The sequence below is a fragment of the Nerophis lumbriciformis genome, linkage group LG03, assembly GCF_033978685.3.
Source record: "Nerophis lumbriciformis linkage group LG03, RoL_Nlum_v2.1, whole genome shotgun sequence".
NCBI lineage: Eukaryota > Metazoa > Chordata > Actinopteri > Syngnathiformes > Syngnathidae > Nerophis > Nerophis lumbriciformis.
Window position 1 is genome coordinate 29630001 of NC_084550.2, and position 15533 is coordinate 29645533.

At 39.5% G+C, this 15533-nt stretch overlaps 1 protein-coding gene across 3 annotated transcripts in view; it reads right to left on the reverse strand.

Annotated features, from left to right (window-relative positions):
- chd7 (chromodomain helicase DNA binding protein 7) overlaps positions 1 to 15533 on the reverse strand; it is a 126611-nt gene that overhangs the window by 71957 nt on the left and 39121 nt on the right. For all 3 annotated transcript variants that reach the window (XM_061936604.1, XM_061936589.1, XM_061936596.1), the window contains exons 4-5: positions 9222 to 9601; positions 1763 to 1907 (exon numbers count right to left, since the gene is read on the reverse strand). In XM_061936604.1, coding sequence (XP_061792588.1) covers positions 1763 to 1907; positions 9222 to 9601 — 525 coding nt within the window. The remainder of the gene's footprint in view (positions 1 to 1762; positions 1908 to 9221; positions 9602 to 15533) is intronic.

Genomic DNA, 15533 nt, shown 5'->3' on the forward strand with positions numbered 1-15533 from the left:
TTTATCAAAATTTTAGTGGATGCGGCTGATATAGTCCGGAAAAATCAGTATTTATACTGACCTCTTTCAAACGTTCACAATCCGTGATGGCATGTCCACAAGGCTAACTGTTTAGAGCTTAAACAAATACTCAGAGCCTCTCCTTTTTATTATTGATCTATTGGAAGGGTGCCCATTATGTCGATCGCCTAGCTACCTGTCGATCAGTGACGTGCAGTCAGGGGAGGCAGGTGAGGCGGGGCCTCACGTGCCATCATGGAAAGAAAAAAAATGTAAAAAGAAAAAAAAATTAATTAAATTGTTATATGTATCCAGTGATTGTACTATAAAGTTATTTTCCATTTAACTTCACCAGTTTTAGATGATTTTTATTCAAAATCGCTGAATTTTCACATTTGCCGTTCAAATACTGAGAAGAGACTTGCGGTGAGTCAGCAGCCAGTTGAGCCTCACCATGATTGCGCAATGACTCGACTAACTGCTGGCCTGCTGTGCAGTGAGACCGTATTGCTATATGAATTATATTATACATTTACATAGTTTAGTTAGCTGAGGTATATAATGTACAGTGTATTTTGTCAACAACTGTATGTGGGTAACGTATTTCTTGTGCTGAGCAATCATAAAACGGCTGCGAAGACGCACTGTGTGAGGCTCGCAGTAATCCCGCCTCATGGTGGTAGAGGGCGCTAGTGATCCCAGAGATCATTCTTGCAACTACTCGGCTGCAGAATAAGTGACAACAAGCAGCAACAGTTAGCAGCGATCGTTTATTTTTTTCCTCTCGCCTAGACTATTAACATGGAGAATTACATATCTAAAATAAAACAGTTTTCTAAGCTGGACTTTCAATCGAAGCAGGAGGTAATAATTAAAGGAAGATCTCCATCGAGACACAGAGACTTTTAACTGAAGAAAGATAAGGAAGACTTCTATAAACAACTTATCGATGCTTCTATTCAGAAGGAGCGGCGCATGGACTTCATTTTTAAGTAAAGGTAAAACCATAATAACGTTTTTTTTTTTTATTAAATGTGCTTTTATGTGTGCTACAGTTTGTATGTGTAAAGTTAAAGTTAAGTTAAAGTACCAATGATTGTCACACACACACTAGGTGTGGGGAAATTTGTCCTCTGCATTTGACCCATCCCCTTGTTCACCCCCTGGGAGGTGAGGGGAGCAGTGGGCAGCAGCGGTGCCGCGCCTGGGAATCATTTTTGGTGATTTAACCCCCAATTCCAAGCCTTGATGCTGAGTGCCAAACAGGGAAGAATGCTGGTATGAGCTTTTAAACATAACCCGTTAACTGCTGCCAATCAAATGGTGAATAAGATACTCTTTAGGGTTCAAATGTTTGTAAATCTGACTGTGATGAAGTCAGCGCCTCACCAGTCATCAACCTCACCGCACGTCACTGCTGTCGATCTCAGAAGGGGTGTCGCCAAAATCAACCTAAAAATGCCATCTTAATCTTAAATTTGACGTCAGATTTGCCTCCTAAATCTTGTGAGTTGACTGCAGTGAGCTCAGTACCAAGAAAACATTTCTACACAGACTCTCTCTCCCAAACACAACACCGTCAAAAGTGTCAAGACCCACCGCACAGTTCATGTCTTCACAATAAAAGCCGGCGTTTACAAAATAAGGGTCTTAGAAAACTAGCGCACACAACCTAGTCTGCAATGTATTTCTCATAAAGAAGTATGGAAGCTGGACAAATATTTGAGTTCCTCTGTTTAATGCTAGTCAAGAGTTTTTGTACCTGCACACCATCCTCGTCCTCCTCTTCTGCAGGTGAGGGGGGCGGAGACTTCACCTCCACATCTTCGCTGGCTGAGCCCTGTCGCTTCCTCTTGGAATCCTTCTTGGCAGCAAGAGCGCCATCCTCAAACGCCACCGTCTTCTTACTGATCACATCAAAGCAAACTTTATTTGCATGGCACTTTTCATACAGTGCTGCACAGACACAACAACAATTAAAAATAGGATAAAATATGTAGAAACTAAAATATTACTACTACAATAAAAAAATGTCATGGGAGGAAAGAAAAGCAAGGCTAAAGTCCACAAGCTAACAAGACCTGTGTCCCAGGGCAGTGGCCATGTTTGATTTAGCCATTTAGAAATGATTAGCGTGCCCCAGGCTCTGGAACACAGGGGGTTAATGTGATGAAAGGCTGCAAGATGGAGAGGAGGCACAAGAGGGAGGGCTGAGGCTTCCTCTAATCTCTGGCATGGAAAGAAAGAGGAGCTGGATGTGTGTATACAGGAAGTGCAGAGGACACTGGTGTAACCATGCACACCAGCACAAATACTCTTTTTGGAACATGCTTTGTTGCCACCTGGGTCAGGTAGGCTCTTCAGTTCTTGGCGAGGAGGCTGACTGAATGGTCTTGTGCTTGCAAAAACAAGTTAGACTACAACTGCATATGTCTAAAAGTCAAACAGTAGATTTGACCAGGTGGACTTTTCAATAGTGTTGTCTGTCTATCTGTGCTGGTGACTTGTCCAGGGTGTACCAAGCCTTCCGCTCCAATGCAGCTGAGATAGGCTCTAGCACCCCCCACCCCAAAAGGAACAAGCGGTAAAAAATGGATGGATGGACTTTTGAATGACATTGTAGCTAGGGATGTATCCATTAACGCTACTAATTATAAGCCCACTGTTCTGAATGAAAATGATCCATGAACTCGCATTGACTGGCACGAGCTTTCTGGCTTAAATGCTAACATGAAAACAAGAGACATCACCGTCTTTCTCCATTAGGGAAGGACATCCAATTATATAAACATATTATTGTCTGAGCAACGAAGATTTCAATTGATTTTAAAGATGATAAAAGATACGAGAGAGAGACGGACAACTTGGCTTCAAAACAGAACATTAGATAAAACTGAGGTAACTTGTTGGTATCGCAGTGACAAACAATATTGGCGCACATCAACTTTAAATCACCATCTTAAAGCGAAACACGTACTAGAGGATGGTACCGCTAGCATGAATGCTAGCAAAGTATACTGTTGACAGCCCCCGCATGTAAACACTTAACATCAAGGAAGTTACAAGAAGCTGATGTGTGGTACAATACCTTGGAGAGGCACAATTACAGCAAGGATAAACTAGTACACAAACAAGAGCATCAAGTTGCAACTACCGGCTGAAAGAGAACTTATTGTGCATACTGAAGAACAATGGACATAATCACAACGAGCTGGGCTCGCATTGTACCATAAAAAGAGATCAGCATTGTCATCTGAAAAGGTTAATAAGCTTGTTTGTTTCAACAACTGCTGAAATTAAAAAAAGAGGAAACGCAGATTAAAATGGTGCACTACTATATTGCACTTGTATCCAAATGTTGGGATATTTTTATTCATGCCAGCAAATAATAACCTGTGATTATTGGGATTAAAGGAAAATAATCACTTGACAGCACTCATTCATATCAGTACATCCATAATGGTTGCTTTCAATTAGAGAAACAGGAACTTTAAGTACAGATATAAACACGTTTGGAGAAATAAGTCTTCTCTGGTGAGATAGGACAAAAACAACAACAACAACAACAACCACCATTATTCATGTCCCTTCTTGGGTACAGGTTAGTCCTGTTAGTAAAGCTGGAACAAGATCCTAAATGTAAGGCACAATCTAAATGAACACGAGGTCAAAACTTTCCACATGATGCAGTTATGGCCACCATTTGTTAGCATATCTCCAATCTTGCCCTTTTCCATCACAGCATGGATGTGCATCTCTCTCTCTCTCTCTCTACTCGTCCCTCCTGCTTGCTCACTCCCTTGCTGTCCCTGGGGCCCTTCTCCTTTCATCCTCCTGCCAACAGCAATAACCATCTCCGTGGTAACGGCTGGTCATGTGACCTGCACCTGTTCCTCTGGCTGGTCGCCACACGCTGGAGCCATCTGGCCCCACACACACACACACGCACACACACGCACACACACTTGGCTGCTTCTCTCCCTCCTGCGTGGCCTTGCTTCTTCAACTTCCTCAGTCATCACTCCATCAGCCTCCACACTCTTCCATGTACATCTTTAACCTATCATTTGAACTACAATAGGTCAGTTTACCATTGTGTATATGTAGCATAAAAGGTGTAATTTTTTTAAACATTTCTTATTATGTAAGTCAATTGTTAACAGTTTTTGAATGACGATGTGGAAAAAAGTTATGATGTAAAAATGAAAAGTGCTGAGATCCATGAATGTTCTGCCAGTGTATTGAAAGAGGTCATAGAATGATTATTTACATTTAAAACACTTCTTGTGGTCTACATAACATGTCTTGCTTTTTACAGACTTCGTTCAAGCTGCTTTCTGACGGTCTCTTCAGAATGACGTGCCTCCACTTTGACGGCGTCATCTTTGTTGCAGTTTTTAGCGCTTCCATAGTCTATACTGACATGTATAAGTTACAACTACAAGCTACTTTTTATTAGAAACAGCAATAGTGGAGGATTTTGGCATGCACGCGCATGTAAGAGCCAGTCTGCCCCACAGCAAGAGGATAGAGAAAAATAATTACCGTAAATTCCTAATTTTTTCCTACACTTTGAACCCTGCCGCTTAGGAGATAGTGCGGCTAATTTGTGTATTTTAATACGCTGAGGCAAATATGCTGGAGGGTGTTTTGTTTGTGCTATGGCGCCATGTTTTGGACCAGTTTGGTGCTGCAGTGTCTCTATACTGGAGTAGCGTTTCTACTGGTATGCATTCTTCATTCATCACTCCAAGCAACATTTGTAAGTTTTACAATATAACTAAAACTGTTGATATATACTTATTAAACTGTCCCATGTGTGGTATAGAACTGCTGTCATGCATATTTGTATGTGCTATCGTAACGTATAAAAACAATACATAAAAAATATATTTTGTTCTCGCATCTTTCTCATTCATTTTTGAAAAGGCTCCAGGGACCCCGGCTTAGGAGGACAAAATGCAGCCAGCAGAAATTGTCGTTTGAAATGATGGGAGGTAAGAACATTGTGGTTGTGGACAGGAGCATTAGGAAAACCAAGAGACTTAATGGACACCTGCTGCGTTGATGAGTCACGTATGTTAGAAGAGCTCGGCAAGGTGGCGTGATGTGTCCGCAGGGCGATACTGCAAACAAATCAGCGCCACACACACACACTAAGGGAAGGGCGTGGCAGCGGGGTTATTTATAGATGTACTTCCTGAGAGAAGTAGACAGAGAGGCGGTGAGAGAAAGCAAGGTCAAAGGAAAGAATTGGAGCTGACTTGGCACCTGATTCTCACTATGTGTGCGCACAATTAAGCCTTCCAGGATAATAGACTAAAAGTATCATTATTGTTAATTAGCACAGCCAATATCAGTAACTACCTTTTCATTTTCTATTAACCAGATATCCTAAATACTCTGTAAACTTTTGAGACATGTCACCATTTCCATATTGTCAATTCCAAGTCAGGGTGGTGTTCCAGTTAATAAAAAAGCTGATTAACATACATAGAAAGGATGTACATGCACCTGACAGGTGCTCCACAAGTATTGTGGAATTTGTTGGAGTCTGACATGTCATTGAAATAAGACATTAAAGGTTTACTTTACTGGGGTGAGGAAGAAACAAACCTAACGATTAGGAATGTGATAATCCAATCTGCCATTGTTTTTCTTATAAACTGCTGCGGTTCATTTTTGGATTTGTCTTTGCTAATGGCCGTAATGTTTTGTGTTCAATAAGTTTCATTAAACACAAGCAGAAACACTGAAAAGGTGCGACATTGTTTGTTCTACGGCGCCATCTTTTGGACGAGTTTGCTCATTGGAGCTGTTGCGGATTGAAAATGTACTTCCTGTTCCAATGCCTTAAACTGAAAGTAAAAGCATCCATAGCATTTCTACTTGCAAAGATTCTTCATTCATCACTCCAAGCAAGGCTTGTAAGTTGGACAATATGACTAAAACAATTCTTACTAACTAAACCGTCCCATGTAGGAGTGTTTTCATGCAGATTTTCTATATGCTATTGTAAAGTCATCAAGCTATCGTAGTTAACACTATTTTCAATTGCATTTTAGATATCAAATCCTGGATGGCAGATAACTTTTCACAGGAGAAGACTGAGGTCCTGAGAAAGAAACTACAAGCATGGTTTTTGATGCCATCACTCCTGGGCATTGTTTTAGACTGTGACCCTAGTTGGCCTGATTCTGTCTCAGACACTACTGCATGCTTTTATAGATTATTGTAGCACCCTGCTTACACGTCTTCCTAAAAAGCTCATCGCACCTTTACAATTACTCCAAAATTCAGCTGCTCGTTTACCTGACAAAAGATCTATGGAAGTAGAATTGTCTCACAACTTATACATATCAATATGATAATTATACATATGTATATATTAATAAATATACAAATACAAATGTGATTTACAAATAAATCATTTGTATAAATACACATATTTGTAAATATATTTTTGAGATTTGAAAATATATACAAATAAAATGTATAAATATAAAAATGTGACATACAAATAAATCAAGAATTTGTATAAATAAACGTATTTGTAAATATATTTTTGAGATTTGAATATAAATATGCTTGATTTTGTATTTGTATTGAATTTGCGTATGTGGATCGCTTTTTTGCTTTTGTGTGGATGAGACATTCCTCCCACAAAGCAGATGCACGAATAAATGTGACCTACACACTCCCCTGAACAACCAGCAGAGGGCACTGCAGCCAGAGCGGTCTGGGTCACAGAGCATTATATGCAAAATGCCCAGAGTTCTCTGCACAAAAACAATCCATGTCTTTACAGAGAGAACGCACAACGGCATGAGCTTGCTAACATTAGTGTTGTATTAGCTAATGCTAATTTATCCAGTTAATCTAAAAAGACCGTGCTAGCTGCTTATTTTATTGTATCAATGCCGTTTAATGACCTTGTCCCGATGTAGATACTGATCTCTTATCAGTGCAATGTGTGTCAAATCATCATATATCAATCATCATATGACCCTCTCCAGTGTGCCTCTGATTGGCTCAACAGTGTCTGACCATGTCTGTGACCCAGACCACTCTGGCTGCAGTGCCCTCTGCTGGTTGTTCAGAGGAGTGTGTAGGTCACATTTATTTGTGCATCTGCTCTGTGGGAGGAATGTCTCATCCACACAAAAGCAAAAAAGCGATCCACATACGTAAATTCAATACAAATACAAAATCAAGCATATTTATATACAAATCTCAAAAATATATTTACAAATATGTTTATTTATACAAATTCTTGATTTATTTGTATGTCACATTTTTATATTTATACATTTTATTTGTATATATTTTCAAATCTCAAAAATATATTTACAAATACACATTTATTCATACAAATTATTTATTTATTTGTATGTCACATTTGTATTTGTATATTTATTAATATATGCATATGTATTAATATCATATTGATATATATAAGTTGATGTGAGACAATTCTACTTCCATAAAGATCAGAAGGCTGGCCCACACTACACCAGTTTTAAATTGACTCCCCGTGTATTTCAGGATACATTTTAAGGTTATTCTTATGGTTTATAAATGTTTTTATGGTATTGGGCCTTCTTATCTTTTAGATGTGCTTTTATCCTACTAACCTTCGCAGACCCGGAGCTCCTTGGGCACTCAGTTCCTATTTATTCCAAAAGTCAGGAGATGGCATAGTACCATCGTTATGGCCTCGTCTATGGAACATCTTGCCGGAGGAGCTCAGGGCTGCAGAGAATGTTCGTGTTTTTAAAAGCAGACTAAAGACCCACTTTTTGCAATTTGGTTTTTACCTAATATTTATTCACTTTTATTGAAGTCACTCGTACTTTACTTTGAATCTTATTAATTATGCAATATTCTATTTAGTTCTATAAAAATGTTTTATTTTTTAAAGTTTCTCTCGCATCCTATTCTTACTATTTTCTATGTTTTATTATTTTTACTCCTGTGATAGTTTTAATAACTTAGCTCCTCTGTACTCATGCATCCATTTGTGTGTGTGCGCATTTCTTTTATGTATGGTAAGTGCTTTATAAATAAGTTTGATTGATTATGCCAACACGTTTACGAGTGTCGGTGTTAGTGTTATTAACTTACAACAGCATTCTTTTTGTATTGTTTCACTTTCACAAATTCCTCAGTAAATTCACCACAATGTCACTGTGGAGTTTTTGAGTCTGTTTAGCTGATTGGAGAGTTAGCTCGCGCAGCTAGTGGGTCCATGACCATGACTTCTGTTTTGTTTGATCTGCAGTTTTACTGCCGTGTTACAGACACAGTTTTGAAACCATTAAATTAAACATTGACAAAATCTTTGTGTAAATAAGTCATTTCACAACATATATATCTGCAGCTTATGCGATTAATATGGGAAAAAATAATGTTTTAGTGGGTGTGCTTATATACCGGTGCATTCTATAGTCCGGAAAATAAGGTAATTTCACATTTTAAGTTGAAACAAAAGGACTTTTACGCCACATCATTTTTGGAGTTACACCTGTGTGCCCATGTCAAGTAAAAAGTGCTTATTGTAAGTTGAAAGCATAATTGTATGGTGTAGATATGATGATGTATTTTATGACGTAAGGGAAATGGAAGTGAAAAAGATGCAAGTGCAATTGAAGGGGGTGGGAAAAAAAGAAGGATGGTTGAGTAAATGTATTCGTCCACCATTTTAGAGTAGCAGTGAATGGCCAGCAGTCATTATTATGCTAAATTAACCTGGGCGCTGCAGGCCAGCACTCAAGATGGAGGACAGGCTGAAAGAGATAACAGCTAGTTTACAAACGTGCGCGCGCACAACAACCCCTCCCCCACGCCAAGTTGTGGTCAGCAGCTTGGCCTTCATTATCATTAGACGCCATTTTCTGCCACAAAAGACAACCCCTCCCCCAATGCCTGCCCTTCATTGCGTTCCCTGCCCCCTTGTCTCTCTTCCAGTGGCCCGCGCACACGTACACACACACACACACACACACACACACACACACACACACACACACACACACACACACACACACACCCCAGTGCTGACCCCTTTGGTCCGCCCTCTTCCTCAGGATAAAAGAGCCGCGAAGAAGGAGAAAGAAAGACACATTCCTCTAACCGATCAAGTTTCCTTCCCCCTTCCCATCAGACTGCAATACTGCTTACTTAGGAAGTCTACCAGCAGGTGTTACAATAACTTCTCTTACCTGGACTTTTTGGAGGTCTTGGTCTTGGGTGTGGGGTTCTTGACTTTCTTCTCCTTGGGCTCTTTGGGAGTCTTGGGGGTCTTAGGCGTCTTGGGGGTCTTTGACTCGTCGCCCTCTGCCTTCTCCTTTGGTTTCTTTTTCCGTTTCTTCTTCTCAACAGGTGGCGAGCTTCCATCTACAATCCCTGTGCCCATACCCTGCTCACTTCCTGGTGTGGCATCTTCCGGCTTCTTGCCCCCCTCTTCCGCGTCCTCTTTTGTTTTCCTCTTCTTCTTCTTTTTTGGCTTGGCTTCCCTGCCATTGGCGTGCTCTGTGCTGGAGTCACCGGTGCCGTCAGGAAGCATCATTACCGGATGGGCGGATGGCTCCGCGGGGGAATGCTGAAAGGCCAAAGAGAAAGATGGTGCTTTACCTTTAAGGCAGTAGCAATGTCATGCACAAAGGAATGAGGCAGCAACAATCAACCTACTGAGTATTTGTACTAGGACTGCCAACCCGCTCAAGAGTTTAACACTTCACTTTCGATTCATCACATGCATTTCTTAATGTTCTTATTTGGAACTATTTTAATCCATTAAAAAAAAGGTAAAAACATTGTTTTCAATGTGTCCTGTCTAAGCATGAAGACAATTCATATTGTAGATCAGGTTGTCATGCCTTATTTTGACTTTGTTGTTGTTTTCCTGTGTGTAGTGCTTTAGTTCCTGTCCTGCACTGTTATTTTGGTGGCTTTTCCTGTTTTGTTGGTGTTTTCCTGTAGCAGCTTCCCGCCTTCCTTTGAGTGCTATCGCCTGACCTGCTTTGTATTGGCAAACAAGACTATTTCAGTTGTTTTTATCCTTCTTTGTGGGGACATTGTTAATTGTCATGTCATGTACGGATGTACTTTGTGGACCACGCTGTAAGTCTTTGCTGTCGTCCAGCATTCTGTTTTTGTTTACTTTGTTGGCAGTTCAGTTTTACTTTCGTTTTGCATAGCCATCCCTATGTTTCAGTGCCTTTTCCTTTCCCTTTTGTTCATTTTTGGTTGAAGCATTACATAACCCTTTTACCTGCACACCGTGTCCCGCTGTGCTCTGCATATTGGGATCACAACAAACCATCCTCGACGCATTCCAACTTCTACAAAGCAATTAACTACCTGCTGCCACCTACTGACATGGAGTACTACATGGTTACCCTTTATACGGCACAGACACTAGACAACGACACATTATTTGCAGATTATAATTATTGATTTCCAAAAAACATTTTTTTGACCAATTAGGTGAAGTTGCATCATTTCCCACATCAAACCAGACAATATTTCACGGCACACTAGTGCAAAAACACTGATGTAGATGATCACATCTGCTGTAGTGTTGCCTTATTTGTATTTGACTTTATTCAATGTTTGACTAGAATTTTATTCAACAAAACCATTTTTTTTTTTAAGTAATAGGCATTTATCAGAGCTGTTTATCCATTTTCTGGAAGAATGTAGTTAATCATAGAACTGGCATCCAACGTTATTAGAAAACTATTGATTCTGAATGGAATCATTACCCACAAGAATCAAATGAAATGGTGCCCAAAGATTCCCGGTCTTAATGTTTACCTTCAAGCAGTGGTTCTTAACCATAGGGCTGTGGACCACTGTTGGGCCGCCAAAAAACAAATGTTTCTTCACTCTGTACTCTGTTGTAATACACTTCTCCACCACTTGTGGCAGTAATCTCAAACAAACAAAGAAGTCTGGAGCTAAAGTCTTCAAGAAGTTTATTATGCGCAAGAAGTATGACTAAAGCCGTTTTTCTTTTCCATTTTATAGACAGTCTAGTTAAGAAACATACTTGTTATTAATTCAGTTTATTTTAGCACAACATAATTGTATGTAAATGTATTATTTATCAGTTATTAATGTGTTCCTTCTATTCACTATATGTGCTTAGTACTAGAGGTGGGGGAAATAATGGATATTTTTAGATGCATCGCAATTCGGACATGACAATTATAAAATCGATTAATAAACCTTAATAATGGATTTATTTATTGTAAATAAAGTAATGGCGACAGTTGTAAAATGTGACTGACTGCAGCGACTCACCTCACCGAGAGATCCCACCAGCTCCTTTGTATCCAGACACTTATGTTCCACTTTTTCCACACATTTCTATCAATTTAATAAATGTAATGGGAATTAATTGAACTGTTTCTTATTAAAAATGCACTGTTTCTAAAAGCGGCAAGAGATAAACGCTTATTTAGTGAAAGGAAATCAATTAAAGATGCATCAATAATGGATTTATAATGGAATCGTACATCCTGAATGGTGAGGTGCCCAAAGATTCCCACTTCTAGTTAGTAATTATTTTTCTAATCAGCCTGACCTAAGACTAAGGTTTATGTGTTAAATATTTGTGATCAACATATCGTTTTATATTATTTGACCATGTTGTAAACTGTAAGTTGGTCAGATTTCATTATTGAACATGATTTAAATGACTAAATTCAGTGTGAATATTTGAGTGGGGCCCGAGGTGAAAAAGGTTAAGAACCTTCTAGTGTTTTACAATACAATATGCTCTGGCTAAACACATGGTTGTTGACACAGATTGTTCTTCACAATACTTAAATAGAAGTTATTCCAATGCAGTCATGTCCCAAAATGCAACAACCAAAGTTGACCTGAGTAATTCCAACCAAAAATACTGCCCCATTAAAAATCTCCTGTTTTAAGTTGTCCAACCAATACAAAATGTAATTTTGTCACGTGAAGGAAAATCCTACTCTTGGTTTTATTCCCACTTGATGTTCAGATCACTAAGTTTCATGTTCAAGTCAGGCAGAATACACAGCTTTTGTCATGAATTAAAACTCTAATATTCCAAACCAATAATAATGTTTCTGTGGAAAAAAGTATACAGTGTTTTTCTGACCATAGGGCACATGGGATTATAAGGCGCATTGTCGATGAGGGGGTCTATTTTCATACAAAAGGTGCACTGGACTATAAGGCGCATTAAAAGAGGTCATATTATGATTTTTTTTAACATTTAAAACCCTCCCTTGAGGTCTACATAATAGGACAGTAAATCCTTGGCCACTACACCATTCCATTCATTCAATTCTTAGGGGTAATGATTCGGAATTGGATTTAGAATCGATTCAAAATCAATACTTGTTTAATACCATTGGGTGCCAGTTCTATGAATAACTACATTCCTCCATTAAATAGACAAACCTCTCTGATGTTTATATTACTTATAAGAAAAGTGGTTTTAATAAAGTCAAATACAAATAAGACAATAAGAAGTATATTTTCTAAAGCAGATATAGATCATCTACATCTACTATATGATTTGTCTGAGTGGATGGACAAGACAGATAAAAAAAAAATAATAATAATTAAAAAAAAAATTAAAAAAAAAAAGAAAAAAAATATATATATATATTTATTTTAATAATGGTTTTTGATTTTTTTTTTCTTTATTAAGAATTGTTACAATTGAAAAATTCATTTTTTGGACACCCCTACTACATAACGTAATGGTGGTTCTCTGGTTAAAATGTTGCATGGATGAAGTGAGCCACGCTCGGGAATCATTTGGTGATTTAACCCCCAATTCCAACCCTTGATTATGCATGAAAGTCACATACATTCATTGTATTGCTCACAGTATTAATAGGACACACGTCTTCAGACATCCATCCATCCATTTTCTACCGTTTGTCTCGTTCAGACATATAAAATGTTATTACATCCGTTATTTTGGCGTGTGAGGGATTTGGATACGGGGTCCCTCGGTGCACGGCTGATGTTACAATCGTCTGTACTTTGGGTGTAGGGATGATACTCGAAACCGGTTTTCCCGGTTGTTCGATAAGAAAAGAACAGAGTCCTCGAACTCGAATCCCTTTTTGAGAACCGGTACCCGTTATCGAGACCACTATAGTAAAGAAAAAGAGTTGGTTCTTTATTCGAATCCCTGGGAACGAATCCCGTCCCGACCAGAAATGCTCTGTGTGACATCACAAGAAATGACGTCGCGTAGCTCAGTCATTAGGCGCAGATAGGGAAAGCAGGAAAAACAATGGACCGGAAAAAGCACTCCAAGGTGTAATAAAGTTCAAAACAAAAGGTATAATCCAATGAATAAGTTTACTGAGAGATTTGAGCAGGGTACAAACACATGACCAACACTTTTACCACCAACCGGAAACATAGCAAGCAGGCTAGCAACGCACCTCCTTTACGGCAGCTGTCGCAACCGCAACACATACATATATACACGAAATATATCTCCCTTTTTTAACTTTTCTTTTTCTTTCCTTGTAAAGAAAACAAAATCACACTGTATATGTGTTGTCTGTCTAATTATAAATAATGCAGACGAGGCGTGTTGGCTGAGTTCTTGACGTTTACTTTCACAGCGTGCTCATAACCTCATTCTTAGCTGCCGGGTGGTGACATGCAACAACACTTTTCGGGGCTACCGCGCATGCTCGTCACTCCCGCTGCATGCTGGGTAGTGTCGTTGTTATATTCCCTAACCCATAACATCACATCTTTCCCCCTATAAAGAAATAATGTTAACTCAAAAAACTGTATTTCTTTTTTTAGCTTTAACTTTTCATTTTTTAGCATTGTAACCACATTTGCAAACAACTTTTCTCTTCATAGAATGTTCTTTCAATAAAGAAATAAAGTGCAACAATGTCAAAGCATCATAACAAACAGTTATGTCAAATAGCAGCAGAAGTGCACTTTTTGGAGAGCTGTATTATTTTCAGTTTTGTGCCCAAGGGACTGATTTTATTTAAGACTATATTATTATTAATACACCTATAGTGATCACAGAGACAGGTTGTTTTTGTCTTACTGTATATTTGTTTTTCTTAAAAATCCCACTTAATATACTTTGGGTAATAACAGTCAATATATATTTATTTTATTTAATTTTTTAGGGGGGTAACAGTCAATATTTATTTGTTTATTAGATTTTATTTTTTTCTTATATAATAAAAGTGAGCTTTTGTTAAACCAAATATTGTTTTTTTTTTTTCCATATACAACAACCTATCTGGACTCGATAAGAGAATCGATAAGGAATCGGTTCGATAAGAGGATTCGATAATAGGCTTGAACTCGATAATTTCTTATCAAACATCATCCCTATTTGGGCGCCCCTGCTTTTGTAGCGGTTTGTCGGGCGGCCCGCTCAGTTAGCAAACAGCCTTACAGCCCAGGCAGACGATGGCGGTTGAGAAAAGCATGAAAGTGTAGTTTGTGCCTTTGTTCATGCAGCTTTGCCATGCAGTCGTGTTAGAACCCTGAGGGATGTAATAATGGAGTTATTGCTACCTTCAACCTCTGTTGTCACATAAATAAATAATGATAAATGGGTTGTACTTGTATAGCGCTTTTCTACCTTCAAGGTACTCAAAGCGCTTTGACACTACTTCCACATTTACCCATTCACACACACATTCACACACTGATGGAGGGAGCTGCCATGCAAGGCGCTAACCAGCACCCATCAGGAGCAAGGGTGAAGTGTCTTGCTCAGGACACAACGGACATGACGAGGTTGGTACTAGGTGGGGATTGAACCAGGGACCCTCGGGTCGCGCACGGCCACTCTTCCACTGCGCCACGCCGCCGCCATGAGTCCACTGCCCCCTGGTGGTTGGCTGACTCTTGCAAAGGTTAACATGGCTGACCCTCATTTAATCGCAGCTGCCAAAATCGTGGTCAAGATTAAAATTGTGCAGCCCTACACCAAACTACAGGATGAAGACACAATGTGCTATGGAAATGTAACGGTCCAAGGTTGCATGACATGCTGGTGTGAACGTCACATAGCTGCAGCTTATTTCCCTCTTCAGCACCAACGCTGCAACCTGAGTAAACAAACTGGCTGACGCCTCATTTTTCCCTTTTTGGCCCTTCTGCAATTTCAAGCCTGGCTCCTGCTCCCTCCTTGATGCATGCTTTCTGTGAGAGGAAACTGGCTACCAGCTGTTGAGAGCTGCCCCCACCTCCTTCCTCGCTCTCTCCAGCTGCTCAGGGTCCCAGTAGCAGATGGGAAATCAGGCATCATGACACGAATAAATTATCCCCATACTTCAAAAAGTCACAGTGAGGGGAGTGGGCTTTTGTTAGCATGTGTGGCGGACTAGCAGAGGAGCTTCTTGGAAGAAGCTAGCACTTCTACTCAACCTCTGCACACAAACGGGGTGAACATTTGGCAAAACACGCACCACTATGTTGTTCATTTTAGCAAATACACCACACGGTGCCAGTGCCATATGCAATACCACACGACCTTA